The sequence below is a fragment of the Pagrus major genome, chromosome 6 (assembly GCF_040436345.1).
Source record: "Pagrus major chromosome 6, Pma_NU_1.0".
In the NCBI taxonomy this organism is placed as follows: Eukaryota; Metazoa; Chordata; class Actinopteri; order Spariformes; family Sparidae; genus Pagrus; species Pagrus major.
Genome location: NC_133220.1, coordinates 8,978,814 through 8,996,927, shown reverse-complemented (window position 1 = coordinate 8,996,927; position 18,114 = coordinate 8,978,814). Strand labels below are relative to the sequence as shown.

The window sequence follows — 18,114 nt, the reverse complement described above, 5'->3', positions numbered from 1 at the left end:
AACAAAAAGATAACGTGCCCCATATGCTTGAATTGTTTGAAATGTGGCACTGACCTGCGCAAGGTCACACCAAAGCTAGCAGTGATGCATTTCATCCTTTGTCATGATATATACACATGACTACATCTTCAAAAGAGCTTTCATGATACTGTGTCACAGCCTGTGATGAGAGTTTTTGGGCACGCTGTGCAGAGTGGAATATATGGGGATTCTTCACGGCCACTTTACTGCTACACGTATACGGTGCCATGCAGGCAAAAGCAAATCAGTCAGTATGTACAGAAATAGCCTGCTCCTACAAAAATGTACTAAGGTGTTATGATGGAAATGGATGATATCTTCAGGTTCAGGTATAAGGAATGTACCATAGTACTGTTCGTGGAAAAAATTGTACATAATGTCTCTGTCCACAGTGAAAATAGGCCTATTTGTATTGGTACTGGCCAATGTACCGAACTGGGACTCCCTGAAAACTTACTTTGCCAGGGGACGGCACTTTAGGTCCTGCATCACACGTATTTTGTAACACCACAAACACCACAGACAGGTTGGAATCTCTGGTCACCCACATGATAGTCAGACGTAGGATCCATTCAACCGCATCTAACTGTGACTGGTGTGTTGTGTCCATCCGTATATGGCCTGACTTCCTGAAGGCCTTCTGGCAGAAAACTTCTCATAAAACCACCCAAACAGCTTTTCAAGGCAAATGATCACTTTCCATGCACGAAGATGTGAGGTCAAATACGCAATTATTAAAAAATGACGTACACTAAGAGCCCAGGCTGAGACGGTCACGTAGCTCGCCAAGCTGTGCACTGCTACGTTCTGCAAAACCACACCGATCCAGTGAAATACCAAGTTTAAAGTGAGACCTGTACCTAACTGTGCCATTGTACTGCAATGTTACAGTTGCCTAATTAAATTATACAAACACAAGGCATAAAGTAGGTTATTGCATATAATTAAAAAAAAATGGTCTGGTGCCACATGCAGTATAGAACAGTTTACTCTTATATGAAAATATGAATTATAGCTAACTTGAATTGAGGCATGGTGGCATTTCTTAGGTTGTTTATAAATCAATTAATAGATTTATTTTTGATTTGTTTTGTTTTTGCTGTTCTTCTGTAACAGATGGAAATTTAAATGTAGCACCAACAAGAGATAAAAAATACTGAGGCAGTGGAATTACTTTTCAAAAAAATGATTTCTACAGTAAGGGGAATAAAAGTAATTTGTTACTTGCACCTGAAACTGTGAATATCACGTAGAAATGATTGAAAAGTCAAAAAGTAAAAGTAATATCATGGCTTTGGAAAACATATCCCTATTTTTCTTCCTTGAAATAGTTTCTCTAATGTTTATTGATGAGCATGCATGCGCTTTGTGTTTTCAGTCAACAGTCCAGATGAGGAAGCAACCGTTTCCGAGCAGAAAGGAACATTGCGCTCTTCAAGTCTGTCTCAATAATGGTGTCAGTTCTGTTGTTTGCTCTTGTCCTCTGGGAAGTTCTGCAGTCAGCAACTTTTCTGGGACCAGCAGCCATGCATCAAAGTCTGGTAGGACTTTTGTGGATGCTACTTTACATAATACTTTAATTTATCATGTATAATAATTCACTGAGGTGTTACCAAGGCACTTTTTTGTGAGGGTGCATACAGAGAAATCAGTTTGTCGCTGATAAACACTATCCAAGGCCAAAACTGTGCCTCCTGGAGCCTTTCAGTGGACAGAATATAAGCAGATGATATGATGCAACCGTCAGATGGTTGTTTTTTGTTTGCTGTGTGAAAACACCGGGTATGAAAACAGGCTTACTCATGAGGCTACAGCCTTGGCGAGCATCGGCTGCCCCGCTGATGAGTGCCTGGTGAATGTCAACTGAATGAGGCACTGAATGGGCTAGAGAGTAAAAACTGCCATGTTTTTTAATGCAGCCTCAAATGAGATACAGTGTGGCAGCAAACATGATTGCAAGTTTATCCCATAACCCAGTTGAAGCTAATTGTAGCAAGGTGGCAGCAATAGATGTCAGTGTTTGTCCGATGAAGATTTAAAATTCTGCTTCTGACTTAATGAAACAGCCCAGACTTGTGGGTTTTGGGGAAAAGAGTAACATCAAGTAAATGGAAAACAGACATTTTTTCTGGCAAAACTCTGACAGAAGACAAAATATCAGACAGAAATTCTTTAGCATAGACTAAGTGATGCACAGACTACCAGTTCAATGTTGGGTAGAGAAATCCTTGAGGAAGCCCATGGGTTGTTTATTTTTGCCTCAGTTATCACCCCAGGGTTTAGCTCAAAGACAGACATTTAATAATTCATCTGCTCTTTGAATTCATTTCATTCTTTTTTTTTTTTTTTCCTTCAATGGGCTCCAAGCCAGCATTCTTTATGGTGCTGTAAACCGCTCCTAGTCACAACTGAATGGTGGTACAGAGAAGGAGTGGGAAGGGGTCACACAATTTATTAAAGACCGGATAGAATTCTCTCAGAGGAAGGTCTGTTCTGTTAATTACGAACAAGATAGAAAAAAAAAAAAGCCTCACTCCTTGCGGAGAACAGTTCATTCACTATTTGTCACAAAATGAAACAGAGAAGTGTTGTTGCCCTTCCGCATGAAATATTTTTGCCCGCAATCAGTTGAACAGGTTGTGATGCTGATGGCACACTGTGGGACATTAAGTGTGATAAGCACGAAGGTGACAGAAGATAAATGAGGGTGTAATGGAGAATCATATCAAGGACTCTTGAACAATCCCCCTATGGTGACCCGAGACGTGCTACAAGACGACATGGCAAACACTTCAGACTACAACCGACGAGTCTGACAAAATTGGCATCCTCTCTGAGAGCTGAGAGCGGGGAAACAGGCGACTGTGTTTGAGTCATGCTATGTGTCGATCCTGGCCAAGACGTTCTCTTCACTTCCCAAAACAAGTACAGGACAGAAAGGGAACAGCCGCTCCCCAGCAATCCATCAAACCCCGCCGCACAAACAAGGCCTCTCCACACACAGACACACAGGCGCGCAGTCACACACAGTCCCTAAACTCTTCCTACTAGTACACCGAACTGCTGTGTCTGCAGGCGTTGCTGTCTTTGGGCTTGGCTTGTACGCCATTAATCCCACCCATTTATAAACGGGCACCTAAATATACACAGCGCTTAATTAAAGTTGGGCATCCATTATTGAAGCGAATCCCAGTTTTATGGGATGAGAAGGTAATTAGTCCCTCTACACCTTAGCGCTCATCTCAGTTTCTAGGGGTTATAAATACCAACCCCGCCGCCTCGTGAAGGGTATCCTTTAAATTACACCCGCACGCTTTACAAAAGGTTAGAAGAAAGGATTTCTGGAATTACGTGACGTGATGTTTAAACACAAAGGGCTATTAAGGCGTTCTTCAGGAGTCGCAACCCAACGGTCATCTGATACAGACAACAACACGACAACCTTAGTCGCCTCGGACACTATGCACAGATCAACCGGGAGCTGGCTTCCCAAGGTCAGACTCCAGTCTGCGGAGACAAATAACCTTTCCTTGTAATCTTTGGAATGTCGCATAGGAATGACTTTGGGTAATAACAAATAATGACCCTATCTCTACCATTGGGAGGAGAGGTATTGATTTCTTTCACCCAGCAAAGCCGGAAATTATGACCTTAGCTTTACAGGGATGGATATGTCACTGTTTGCAGAATGAAATATCTATTTTATGTGACTGGTGATGGGACAGAAGTCTATCCCCTAATGGCTGAAGTACACAGGGCTGGGACGAGACACGTCACGTAGGCGGGGCGGAGCAGTTTTTTTGTTACCTGCTGCACTGAGTCACGTTGCTTCACTGTGTGCATATTAAGTTTTGCCAAGTGATACTGCAGTTGGTTATGCAGGGTTTGGAGTTACCTCTGGTAGTATGAGGTATTTATTCTAATGAGGGACGCACTATAATATCTGCATGTCATCGGGATCAGCTGATTAAGATGTTAAAATTAATATCCCATTGGCCTGATATGAACATTTCTGCCATTGTGGCTAATAAATTAAAATTGCCGTTTTTATCACAGGTGTCTTGATCCATATCCATATCCCAACAGCGGCAAAAAAACAGCTTTGTAGGTATTTTTAAATGGTATTTTTGAGTTTGTAACTTCCTGGAAACTCATTAAAAATGTTGATGACTCATCCCGCACTCGGGGGTGTTGATTATTTATTTGTTTATTTTATGACGCTGCCGTGGACGTATAAAAAGAAGAACACTGCCAGAGGTGTGTTGCTAGGGACCGGACGTCACCAATTACTGTACAAAAACACAACTTCATAACTTTATTCTCTGATTTGGGTGAAACTGGGTCAAATTTAAGGGAGAAAATATTTTCTGGTTTTCCCTCTGCTGCCCTAAAGCAACTGTACAGATAGCTTTACTTGCTGCTAAAGTAACTGCTAACGAATTACCAGCAGCTTCTCGACGAACACAACCTCTGCGCACGCCGACGCAGGGGCCAGTGACAGTACAGAGGTGACTTATCGAGTTTCTAGGTAGACACATACCAGCAGCTGCTGCTAAATGTAGCTGCCTTTAGCTTGGTAAGCAGTCCTTGCTGACTCAGTCCCGGTCAGTTGCCGGGATCCAAACTTGGCAAGAAAGCCACCTTGGTACCGTATTCTCTATGTCAAACTGGCCTCTGTCTTCTCAGAGGTTGAGTAGTTCTGTCCTGCTCCGGCTGTGTTGGGAGCTGCCAGTCCGGGTGAGTCACATTCAGCTGGTGGCTTCAGTTCATTATGATGTCAGCACATGATGCGGCACATATGTTGCATCCCTTATGTTTTTTGGTCTAAGTATTGAATCACAATTTACAGAATCTATTGTAACTTAATAAAAACTGCCAGCTGGCTCATTCAAATATGACTATAAAGGTGCAATTAAAGAACGAAAAAGTTCCCAGTGATTTTCATTTCAGCTCTTTATTGTTTTCGTAATTTGCGTGGGTGAAGTCACTCAGCGTGTTTCAGAATGACTGGCACCGGCATAAAATTGCTTTGATTGCTGCAAAACTTTAGTCAAATTTGAAGACTATCAGCGAGTTTAAGAACCTTGCAGTCAAAACAAAGTTCTGCAGTTAATGTGGGGACACAAATCAGATTCTGCTATTATTATTGGCAAAGCTTTTTCTAAACTCGAGGCCCTTCTGAATCCTGAAAAATATTTCAGATATTCTAATTTATCATTTTTTCAGAGGCAAAGAAAAGGAGGTTATATTATTGAAAAAATCCATGCAACTTGAGGCCAAATAACCTTTCGCAGTCCTCTACTATGCACCAGTTTTGCTCTGAGCAGACTGATTCTGTTTGAAATCTTGCATGTAAAAATACATTTGGATGAGCTTGACCATGACGTTGCATGTGTAGTTTCTCTGTGTAACACTGGCCTAAGGGTAGTGAATAGAACAAACCTGGCTTTCACAATTTTTGAGACACATTTCCAAGTTGAAACAATGTGAAAGCACATCTCGTGGGCGAAATATTCTAGTCTCTTGAATCCTACTTTGTTGGCAGACCCATAGCCAACAGCGGTGGTTAGTGATTGCTGTGAATATGATGTACTAAGTATTTCCTAATGAACCACTGCCCACACTTTTATGATTTCTTATGCATTTTTTTTTTTGCACACATGATAATCGTATTAAAATGTCTTGTCTCGACATCAAAGAGCAGAATGTTTTGTTCTTTGATGTCATCCAGCCGAGCACTCTTCAATTAAAACCAGAACACAGAGGAAGCGGGTCAACAGGCCAAGTTCTGTTACATTGTCAATTCTCTCTCTGCGGTGTATTTACATCTTGTTGAATGTATCCTCTGCAGACTGAGACTGAAGATGATCTGACAGTAAATTCAATATCCTAATAATGCTCCTGTCCATCATCCTTTTTCAGCAATTTCTCACACTGAACTTCTCATCCGTAACCTTTCAGTTCAGATGTTGATTTTGAACTTTGATAACAACAGAGTGCCTCAACATAAATTACCATGCAGTAATGCCTCAATAATTACTTTTACAGGCACAGAGCACCATAGCAGCTCACTCAGGTTAAGGGAAACAATTTAGCCAACACAGTACATAATATAGTGCCCTAGTTATGGGTGCATCTTGGTACTGCATGTTCCTCATTATCAAGATAAAAGCTTGGCTGCACAATCGTCCAGGGGATATGGTATATAGTGTACATAAAAAAACTAAAACAAACAAAAGAGAATACTCCTTCGCATTTTAATTTAAATGTTAATAATATTGTACGTGAGGCTTTGCTTGCATAGCTCCAGAAATCAGTAATTTATAATAATTCATCACATTCATCATTGGGTATAGATGAAGTTAAATTGTTCATCACTGAATGACTGTGACAGTCATTTGGGTGAAAGAGCCTTCAGGCCTCTGGGCTCAATAAAGTCTACATATGCTTCTGCAGTGCAAGAAGAAAAGCTAAGACTTTTCAAACTTTCCAGAGAGTGAAGGACAGTAGCAGAGGTACCAAGAGTTCAGGGTTTAGCCTTTTAAAAACTGGATGATTGAATTTCTTGGCAGGGGATTCATTAAAATGATAATTCTTATTTATGAAGCCCTTTAAAAAATTAAAATACTCTCCGTGTACTGCTTCCTATTAATTAACTTTTTTTTCCTCTCATTTTCTTTCTCTCTCCTCTTTACTTTTTTCTTTACTTCCCACTGAACTTGACACACTAATAGGTTATGAATAATTCTGTTTCAGTTTAGACGGCAATTAGCCACAATGCCAGGGGCCATTCGTCTTCCTCTCTTGTGGAGTGGTGATTTAAGACCCAGCTGAGTTAGGGGCGCTCCAACTATCCCACGACTGCATCATTCACTTTTTCCCACCCAGAGCTCAAACAAGAAACAGTTAACCGAGTAAAATCCCCTCCCATTGATAAAGTCCTCTCACTGACGTTAGTTTGGGGGAGCACTAAAAACAGAGGCATGGGATTGCAAAAAGAACAGAACAGAGGGTCAAGGGCTTAGGTAACAGGAAAGTTGAAAGAGAAAAGAAAGAAAGAAAAAAACAAAGGCAGTTCTTGGGGGCACAAAATGTGATAATGTAGTAATATTGTCAAATGGTGTCTCTCTCTGGTGTTCCACTGAAAAATTTCACCATTGCTAATTAGCCATAGGACCACATGGAGAGCAGCATGTCTTTGCTGCTGAAATTGATACATCAGAGGGGAGTGAAGCAGCTGTCGTTAGGGCGACTTAAATACAATAATTACAGCACAGACTGAGGAATATGCTACAGGCGCATATTCTCCTCTAGTGACTGAAAGAGATATCATGCTAACCGAATAATGGTAATAGTGGCTGTATGACAGAGGCAATAATGTGTGGAAGAAACCAGAGAATCCGAAGATGCCTCAGCGTTAAATCCACACGATAGACGGATCGGCAGAGATGAGTGTTTTGTCTGTGGACAACATGGGTGTAGTCTCTGTGAAGAGCCATTGTGAAGCTCAGTGTGGGAACTCTGGCCATCGCCATTTTTGTCAGTGCCTGACTTCAATTAACTCCTAATCCAAAAATAAGCAAAGAGGTGGAACGTGGGTGGACTGAATGAAGCCCGGTTGCTGACAACTGACTAGACAGCTAACAGCTAGCTGCCACGCACTTAATGATTCATGACTTTGAGCCTCGGAGGAGACATGCTATGCTCTTTTTCAGGTTCATGATTTTATTTTGGATTTTTTCTGCTTTAATGCTCAAAATAATGCATCAGTTTTCGCATACTGTCCAGTACTGCAGAACTGTATTCCCTCTCTTGTACGTCTCAGATGCTCTGCTAACCCCTCCTGAATACCCAGACTGCTCTGATTGGTCAGCTCACACGCCTGACCCAGCACCACTCACCATGTCTCTGGTCGGCTCTGTCGTATCTTCAGCTTCCAGTTAGCTTCACTTCTGCTGTGAATATGTACATAAATTATGCAAATGTGTGACATGGTGCATTTTGTTATGTCAAGAAGTCACAGAATTAAGGGGTGGGGGGGGGGGGGGGGGGGGCTACTGGGAGGCATTTTAGGCACTTCAGGAGCAGGGTTATCTGTGGGAGAGAGGAGCTCCCATTGGCGCAGACTTTGGGCTTTTTAACTTTCAAGACCTTTTACATGCACGAGAACCTATATAACACAATGAAGGAAATAAATCAAAAAAGCATAATATGTCTCGTTTAATATAATTTAAACAAGTAAGGTATATAAAGAATGAGCAGTGATATTAGCTAACCAGGCTGGTAACATGGTTATTTCTCCAGCTTTTTTCTTTTAAACTTCCATGTTGGCTTCATTTTTCAGCCCTCAAGGTTGCCACTTGGTTTTGTCTAAAAATGTAAATCCTGAAAAAGTAGAGAGCACAAAGAAACGTCCTTACCTCCCCTACTGCTCACCACTTCTCACCACTTACAACACTGCAAAAGCGACATTTTATCAACTTGAAGTTTTCAGTCGGTTCGATTCCTCGACCCTGCTAACACACCCTGAGGATTTTAAATCAAGTCTATTTCTGCCAGGTTCATAGTTGAAGGAAGCAATATTCTTCTAAGTGGCATCAAGCTCACCACCAAAATGTAATCAATTGTTGTGTTGCCCAAGGCCTATCAGTCCACGAAATTTCAAGGCTGTATGTGTATTAATTATTGGTGCAACACAGACAGTCTCGACAGCAGGGCGAAACTGTGCACAAGACGAAAATGAATAATAATAATAATAATAAGTACTGTATCACCCAGAAAAATCACCTCTGTATAAAATATCTTTGGTATTCATTGGGCGAGGGTGATTAATCCACTTGTTGCCTGTAGTGCCGTTGTTTTCTTCTCCGAGACGACATCCATCCAAGTGGCGGGTCGTTTTTCAAATGTTTTCACACATAACCTCGAGAAGCAGCAGAGAGAGCTGACGGGTGTCCTCAAATTCGTCCTCAAATTCGTACCGATCGCTGAGCATTAGAACAATTGTATTAATTGAAAATGTGTTTTTTTTCCCGGAGTCTTTACTTTGATATCACAAATGGAGGAGATTACAAAACAGAACATAGATGATGAGAGTGTGCAGGGGATTTCTGGCATGCTGGCAACATGTGCTGCTGGTCTAGAACCTCTCACAATCAAAAAGACAGCTGATGAGGTCCGATGTATACAGCCAATTTTGTGACCACTTGGGGAAAGCGGAAACAAGTTGTGAATGCAACACTGACATGACCACCATCACTTATAACACATCCAGCAGTGACAGAGCAACACTACCTTCTAACGCCTCTAACCTAACGCCTAAGTTAAGTGAGTACTGGGCTGAAACAAGTATCCAGTACAGATAATGTACTTTTTATTACAGAGTTCATCTGTGTAACATTATGCAAAATCTGTACTCGTAATTATGGAAAATCATCATTGGGACTGAAGTTTATTCATTCAGGTTTATGGAAAACTTGCTCTGTAAATAGTTTTCTTACTCTTGTGAACAATAACACTGATCTGATGTTAGATTCTGAGGCTGTTCTGTTTTTTAATAAATAACAGATATGGCAACTTCTGATCAACGTATGGATACAAATACAGATAATCCAGTTGGTTGGACAGATGCAGATACAGGTAATGGTGTACTTGCTCAGCCCGACTAACTCCTGAGGGAAATATCTGGATATTTAGCAAACAAATGCTCCACTATGTTCACCAGCTAGTCACTAAATGTGTCTGTCAGCTATTTGGTGCTGGGCAGGTAGTGCAGTGAGTTTTCTGAGAGTTTTCTTTCACTGAAAACAGGTGTTGGCTGCAGACACAAACCACGCTATGAGGGAGGACAGCTGTGAGCATGAACCAAAAACAGCAAAACTGTCAGTCATACAGCTAAACAATGAGCATAAACTTACAATCAAGCTGTGTAAAGTCGAGGGAAGGAAGCTGCAGTGAGTATTCTCTGTAGGCTCATCATCACGAGTGACTCCTTTACATTGTCACATTGTTTTCACATTGCCATACTGTGTAATAATGACACAAATCAATTGTTTTCCAATTTTAGATAGGAGAATTAGCTAAATATTGAAGTTGTCTACTTGAATTATTACATAAACTTGCTGATTTTTTTCTCCCAAAGTTCCTTCTTACTTGCTGGAAAACAACATATCCAACTTATAGCACCATCAGCTTGAAAACATTCCCCCTCGGGCACCTCACATAAAACATGAAACCCCGAACGTTTGAGGGATCAAGACGCACTGCGCAACCCACTGACTTTGAACAGTCCCTCTCCACGCACCCATGTCTCACCCCGCAATCCTGTTGTAACAAAAAAAACACTGAGAGGATGTTTCTTTGGCTTTAAAATATAGGTAAGTGTAGTGATGGTACTCACACATAACAGTAAGAAAAACATTCCCTGAAGCCAGGACAACCTTCTCCCTTGTTGCCCGGTCGTAGATGCCCACATGGCATTCGTAAGGCCCGTTGTCTGAGATCCGTACCTCTGGGAGCCTGTAATAGAAAAAGTCTTAGTCATATTGAGATAATAATGCACAAGAAAATGTTTGACTGTGAAGTTCAAAGGTTAGCACATAAGCATCAGCGTTTATTGATATGAAGTTAAAAAAAGAAGTTTGCCGTGCACAGCACAGAGAGTTGAGAATGAGAGCTGCACTCAGGTTAATCAGACACTTAACTCCCAACACTCGATGGAGTAGAGTGGATCTATTTTTCTCACATGACATTGGTAAATTATGTGTTTATTCTGATAGTCAAGGGCTGTAACCACACAAAATGATAAGGTACTCAGAGAAGATAATGACGATCTTTGGCTCAAAATCCTCTATTTAACCTTAACTACAAAGTTATGACTTCTACTGGAAAAGGACGACTTCTTTGCTTTAACGTATCATTCTGAAGTAAATACTGATTGCACAGTGTGATGGTGGGAATATAATGACACCATCTGCATATAGATTGGTTCCCTATAAGTCTCGCATTCACTATGATTGTCGCTATCCCCAGCTAACGGTTGAACAACTGTGGAAACAGACGGGCATTCACTCGACGGAGAGCGCAGCGGTGTTGTGTCAAAGTCTGTTGCCCCCTTGATGCAGTATGTGATTCCCCTTACCACAGAGACACTGCCATTCTTTCTACTATATCAGAAAATAACAAAACCTGCCTACTTATTACTACAACCAAGTGTTTAACTCTGCTTTTTCATAGCACTGAGATCATCATTTCGAGGTCAAATTGGCACTCTTACAATTTATTCTTTCCTTTCGTAAAGTAGCCAGGCTGCTAGTGTTAACCATTGTGATTGTTGAGTCTCATTCCCAGATTGTCAAATACGATCACTTTTGGTTGGTAGTCAGACTAAATGAGCTTGTTGGTGTCGGTCTGAACACCAACAAGCTCATTGTTGATTGTTGAGTCTCGTTGAGACTCAATCAATTATCTTTCTCCAGAATCACCTGCTGCACCTTGAAACTCTGGTAACTTTATAGTCGCGACTGCTCATCCGTAGCAACATTTTTGTGTTGGCAAAGCACTCTGTATGCTGGCGTTCATTACTATCTGCTCTCTATGCCTTTCTAGACGCTTTGCTTAATGTGACATGACATGACTTTCATAGCAATGTAGTATTTTTGAAGTTAAGTACATTATCTAACTTCCTCTACACACTGTATCTCATGGAGTAATATAGATATTTCACAAATGTATGGTACATGGAAACCTTTAATTAAGACAGTCCATTTATATTTTTGCTAACAATGCAGTTTACTGCTTCTGTGTCTAAAGATGCTTACTAGTAAATTATTGATATTCCTCATAAGCTCCTAGTAAACAATGATGATGAATTAATAATGAACATGTGTGAAATTAATGAAGTTCGTTATTATGATCAATGGTTTATCCATTATATTCTCATCATTATTTTTCACATCATTATTATCATATTTCTTAACGATGATAATTATTAAATAATGGGCTGCTGTGTTGTATGCGTCAAACTGCCCAAGGTCCATTATGATGAGCAAAAAGTTGTTTGTATCATTTGTTACTGATGAAGGCATCATTTGTTCCTCAGTAACAGAATTCAGTCAGATATAATACTTTTTTTTTTTAAGAGCATAGAGTACAACGTTGTTTATCAAACATTTAAAGATAATATAAAGCCTTTAATCTGGAGTCTTCAGAATATAACATTCATTAAAGATTCACCGATGTTTACTAAAACATTTAGTGCCGTGACTGTGACAGAGAAAACACACAAAAACAAAAAGCTTGAGTGTATTGTTCTCACGTACGCTTTAAAAGATGCAGACTGAATTCAAACCAAAACCTCTTTGATTCAGAACCTGCTTGTTAACCAGCCGAGGTGTCAGACATTTGTGAGCTGCATCACTCACCTCACACAGACTGAATAGGTATGGAGATGACACCATTAGCTAGTTGAATATTCACCACAGTTATATTCACCGCATCAATGTACCATACCTTTCCATTGCTATAGTCTGCATGCTTAAATCGAAGAATACAAAATAAAGTGAATAAATTGTTCCTTCTTTAATTCTTTTCAGTGTGAATGTATTTCAGGGTCGAAAGGAAATCTTAAGTGAACGTCTTTAAAACTCATACTGTGTGCATTATTAACACGGTTTCTTGTCAGTGCTACTATTTATCTGTTTTTTCATTTATTTAGTTTCACTATCAGCTCCCCCAAAGGCAAACGTTGTCAGGGTGAACTAAGCTGAGCAGCTTGAAATGCATGCTCAGTTTTTTTTGTGTGTTTAGTTTGAGTTGAAAAGAGAAACAATCACACAAAGGAATCACCAGGCCAAGACGCCTACAGATCTATGTAGGTACATCTTACTCTTTCACAGATAAAGGACTAAAAACCATTGCTGGTTTTATAGGAACTGAAAAAGAGAACAGGGAGAAGAAAGTGAGACTGAAAAAGTCACTTCTGTCAGAACAAGCAATGAAAAAATGCCCGAAAGCGAAAACTTTCCGACAAAGTGAGCATGTGAGTACGACCCACTGAGCAGAGTAAAGAAAAAAAGGTAAAATATGAAGAAAAAAAAAATCAAACAATTTAATTAAACAGCAAATTAAATAAATTCAAATAATTAAATTAAACAACACCAAAAAGTCTTAAAAAGGTCAACCAAGCAAATAAAACGGAAATCACTAAAAACACGTAAAATAAGTAGAAGAGAGAATTCTTTTTTTTTTCCTGTCTCAAACTTTAGCCTGTTGATTTACTTTTCTTTACTGTTTTGAGTTTATAGCAAATCAAAAACAGTATTAAAAAAAAAAAACCCAGAATGCGAGGAGTGCTGCTCGGTTGTGGAAAATGGTGTCCCTAAGGTGCTCATCAGCTTGTTCTTTCAGAATCATAGAAAAAGTCTGAGGCACTCAAGAGGGTAATGAGTTAAAAAGCCTTTAAATACACATGGCTGCTGAATCACAAATCACGTTTCAGACATTAAGGCCTTCGTCAGGGCAGTACAAAATGGCTGACATACAACATATTCAAACTAAGCAAATCTGAAGTACAACTTTTAATACAGTACATGCAACCTAAGTACTGTGTTTAAAATGTAACAAAACTTTAGGACTTATTCATAACTTAATGCATATTTTTTTAGATAGTTGTACTTTTTCCTTCTCTTTCCTGTTTTTGACTTCCAGTTCCTCAGAGCAACAGCAGTCAACACTAATTCAGTCCGTGATGGCAGATGACCATTTTTGAGTGAGCTAGGGAGCACAATCTGTATTCTGCACTTGGCTAATATGTCAACAGTGATAATCAAAGTGAGACGCCACCAGTCACTTCCAGCCCCTGTGATTTATTCCCACCAAACAGGAACAATTGTCCTTGCCGCCCGGGTGTTTCAAATGGGGACCTCTGTCGGAGCAGCGGCAGGTCGCTCAAAGCAGCCGGGCTTTAATGAGTTCAGCTGTTTGTGTGTGTGTGTGTGTGTGTGTGGAGGAGAGGAGAGGAGATCACTCTTTTGGACAACAGTCAAACGTGTGTTTTCTCTCCTCGCTCAACAACTATCTTTGAACTACCCTTGAGCGGGAAACTTTAACCTCAAGTGAAAAAGTTTAAGAACAACATTGGAGTAAAGTCAGCTGATTTCTATTCCAAGGCTTCTTATGGGTCATCTAAATCAATACATCTGCTTTCCACTTCTACTGTTGGTTTCTTTATATCTTTATACACGGATAATTTAATCGTCATTGAGGGCAAATTGAGCCTTACGAGACAAAGAGCTTCCTTTATATCTTCATGTATTCAGAGAAGAGTGTTCGCTTCTCTGCAATCTTTTGAAATGATAAAATATTGAACGAAACTTGCTCTTATGAAACCTGACAAGGAGTTACATCAGTATTTGCCCACTGCTGCCTCACTCGGTACAGTTGGGATTATCAATAAAAATGATCACGTTTGGCCGAGGCTTCGCTGTATGAACTTGGAGCAAAAAAAGTAAAGTTTAATCATCAACAAATGTTCGAAAAAAGTAGGCCTGTATGAAAAAGGAGTGAGCACCTCCAGATATATATTGAGGTTTCTCCGCCAGCACTTCCTCGAGGGATAAGAATAAAGCAAGCAAGTCTTTTATTCACCACAGTGCAAAATGATGAGAATAGCACAGTGAATCTCTCTGTGGTGGCGGGTGGGGGAGGTAATTGGCTTTGTCTTGGCTGGCTACATTATAGTAAACGCTGATGTAGCCCATTGCTTTGTTTTTTACAAACAAAGCCATAGTTCTGCTATCCTCCATCCTGAATGCTGCATTCAAGAGCCTGGAGATACGATAATTCAAGGCATGGAAATATTGCCTGAAGAAGGGTGAGGAGGCCACAGAAACCACCTCCCCAGCCTTTCTGACTGCCTCCCGCCTGCTTCTAAAGTCTTGACAGCAAGGCACATCCATCAGAATTAGGCGAAGAAAAACAAGAAAAGGTTGTACTCCTAACACTGAGACTTGTGTTAAATATTAAGACTGGTGGAATTAATTTTTCAGCAGCCCCTCTAATCTTTGATGTCATGCCTTTCAGAGGTGCTGGTCCATTGAGAATCTGTTCACAAAAATGGAAAATGTGACTCTGAGATTGCTCAGGCTCTTTTTAAAACGCTGTCTCAATTTACTATTAATGGGTCAGCTAATGTTTGAAACCTTAATTGGAATGAAATCGCCATTTAAGTGGAATAACTGCAAGCAAAAAAAAAAGAAAAAAAAATCCTCAAACGCTTTTCCTCATGATTATTGCCGTGATTACCCCTATAAATCAGGAATGGCATCGACTGCGCTGCTGTGATTTCACATCGGAGACGAGGGAGCACATAAGCCAACCGTTAAGCAAACATTTATGCATAAGTGTTTTGAGTCCTGCGGCTACCAAAGTATACTAGAACTGGATTTATTCGCAGTAACAATGCATGATGGGAGTATACCTTTGTGCAGAACATGCTTCCTGCTCACAGTTCACATTTTACCAGACGACTCCCTCGGTATGTTCCACTTCTTTCTGGGTCCCCAACACCTCCCTCTTCTAGCATTTTTTTCATGCTTCAGTTTTTCTTTTGAGACATTTTTACAAATCCTTTAGTCCTTTGCTTTGTGTTGAAATTGCGGCACTCATTAATCACTGTAAAAGGCTGATTAGCAGTGACACATACCAAGGTAGATGCGAGACGGAAAGAAAAAAATAACAAAGAAACAAAACGAGCCCTTTTTCACAGCCTTGGAGACAAAAATTGGTATCAGCACACTTTAGATATGGTAAATACACAACCAAGTGAATAAGTAATTGAATAAACAAGCAATTTCCAGCTAACCACATTAACCACACCACAAAATCTCCTCTCTACACCGAAAAAACAGCACATACACGGTGCAGATCGATAGCAATGGGCCCCCATGGAGGAGCAGCAAAAACAGCACACCGCAAAGAGAGATCGATTGTCCCCCAGGAGTTGCATCTGAAAGCTCTTTCCTGTTATGTAGGCCTCCCTGCAGAACTCCTCCTGCCTACAAATGCAAGCAAATGCAACTGCCGAGATGGAGAGTGAAAAAGAGCAGTCTTGACAGAGTGGCGTCTGATAGCTCATCCAGTCAATCGCTGCATCAAATTAAGTAGCACATTGTCAGATACTCTTTCTGGCCTCAAGCATTACGGTTGAATGAGTCAGGACTGGCTACTGTAAGACACGATGGAAAGACAAACTGCACAGAGGACAGGATGCAAAGAGAGCTGTGTAATCACCCGTGTTTCCTTAAAGAACGAGCGAGAAAAAGAATGACGAGGATCATGCTGCGATTCTCTGAGCACCAAGGGAGGTGTGATTGGCTTTGTGCTGGCTGGTTACATTATAGTAATTGCTGATGCAGCTCATCTCTCTGTTCTTGTCCACAAAGCTTTAATTCTGTTGTTTGCTATCATAAGAACGGATTTAAATCCATGTGAATACATAGAAGAGAGCTCAGTGGTTAAAAAAAAAAGGTAGAAAGCATGGAGGTATTACTGGAAGAAAGAAAGCTCAAATAAAAGACTTACTGCTGATTCCAGTCCCATTCAAGGTGCAGTACATTTATGTTTTAATTAGAATTCATCACCTAAGCTGTGCTCATCACTCCCGAAGAATACCTATTACAGTATATTCTCAGACTAAATTTGGCAGGGTGATCCCTTAAAAAACTTCAAAAGCGATAAGGCGTCGTTTGACTTTTACTGAAAACAATTTGTAACCATATTTTGTCATCCTTTGGCTCGACAAAATCAAAATACACCCACGGGGGTAAACGCTCTTTCTTTTTCATGTAGGACGCCTCAGCGGACCCATTCATCTCTTAGTGTGAGATTGAGAGGGAAGATATCAGAATGAGCATTTTTAATTTGCGACTGAAGTCAAAATAAAATTGAAATAGACATTCTTAACATGACTTCCCACAGGAAATTTTTTATCAATTACTGAAACGCCCTCCAGAGCTGTGTTAACTCCTGAAATTGCCAGTACAGCAATAAGGCTTGTCCATCAGATTTAGTTTGTGCGTGGAGGGGATATAAAACGAAAGGTCCTCCAGCATGGCTCCCGTGAAGTATAAAGACTGGAAGAAATTATTTTTTCAACACCTACTGGTCAGGCTCCTTCAGTGATACAGACCAGTAACAGGGCAATTTGGAGGAGGCAATTAAATTCAATTTGCTTTCTCTGTGTGACTGTTGCTGTAATGTGGTATATATATATATATATATATATATATATAGACATGTAGGACATGTCCCTACCAGTGGACCACCGTGGTATGTGGTTAATGGCCAATGATCCAGTTTGAATTATACCATGAATTACTCACACAGTATGATATGTCTCAATTTAATAGATGATTTATTTTCAAATTAAGAAAGTCGCAGTTTATCAAAGAACTGTTGAAGTATCACACTGTGAAAATACAAAATTAGATAGACTGGACACCCAACAGCACATGACGTCGTCTTAACCGTTAACCGAAGCCTTGTAGAGCCGATGTTAGCCAGCTCACAGAACTGACTGACTCTCCCTTGGCAGAACTGCTGCTGTCAATATGGCCAGACTTGTTATTTTCACCTTGTTGGTGTTCGTGTTGTATACTGAGCGAGATGATGTAGTCTACTAGGGGGTTTCACACAGAACTTACTTTCTTGACTTGCAATCTTATCCTTTAACAGACATTAAATGTTTAATAAATTCAGATGGGATTAAGAAGTTATGTGTCTCTTATCATTAGCCAGTGTGCATATTTCTTTCTGAAATCCCGTTAGAGAAACCGGTAGGGAACAGACTTCAGCTCTCTATTTTCATTTCGTATTCTCACGAAAAAAGTACAACATATCAACCAGGTCTTCCATTAGGAAAAGTCGGTGCTGGTCCATGTGCGCTTAAATTTGAATCTTCCAAACAAATGGGAGAAATTACGGTTGAATATTTTCTGTTTATTGATCTGAAAAACAATTTACAGACGCCACGATGACGTCGTTACCAACAAAGAGAGCCGGAATTTGAGGACCTGGGAATGAGACTCAACTATC

The 18,114-nt window shown here is 40.3% G+C and overlaps 1 protein-coding gene across 1 annotated transcript in view; it reads right to left on the bottom strand.

Annotated features, from left to right (window-relative positions):
- Positions 1 to 18,114, bottom strand: part of igsf21a (immunoglobin superfamily, member 21a) — a 188,659-nt gene that overhangs the window by 64,812 nt on the left and 105,733 nt on the right. The window contains exon 4 of the mRNA XM_073469140.1: positions 10,421 to 10,539. Coding sequence (XP_073325241.1) covers positions 10,421 to 10,539 — 119 coding nt within the window. The remainder of the gene's footprint in view (positions 1 to 10,420; positions 10,540 to 18,114) is intronic.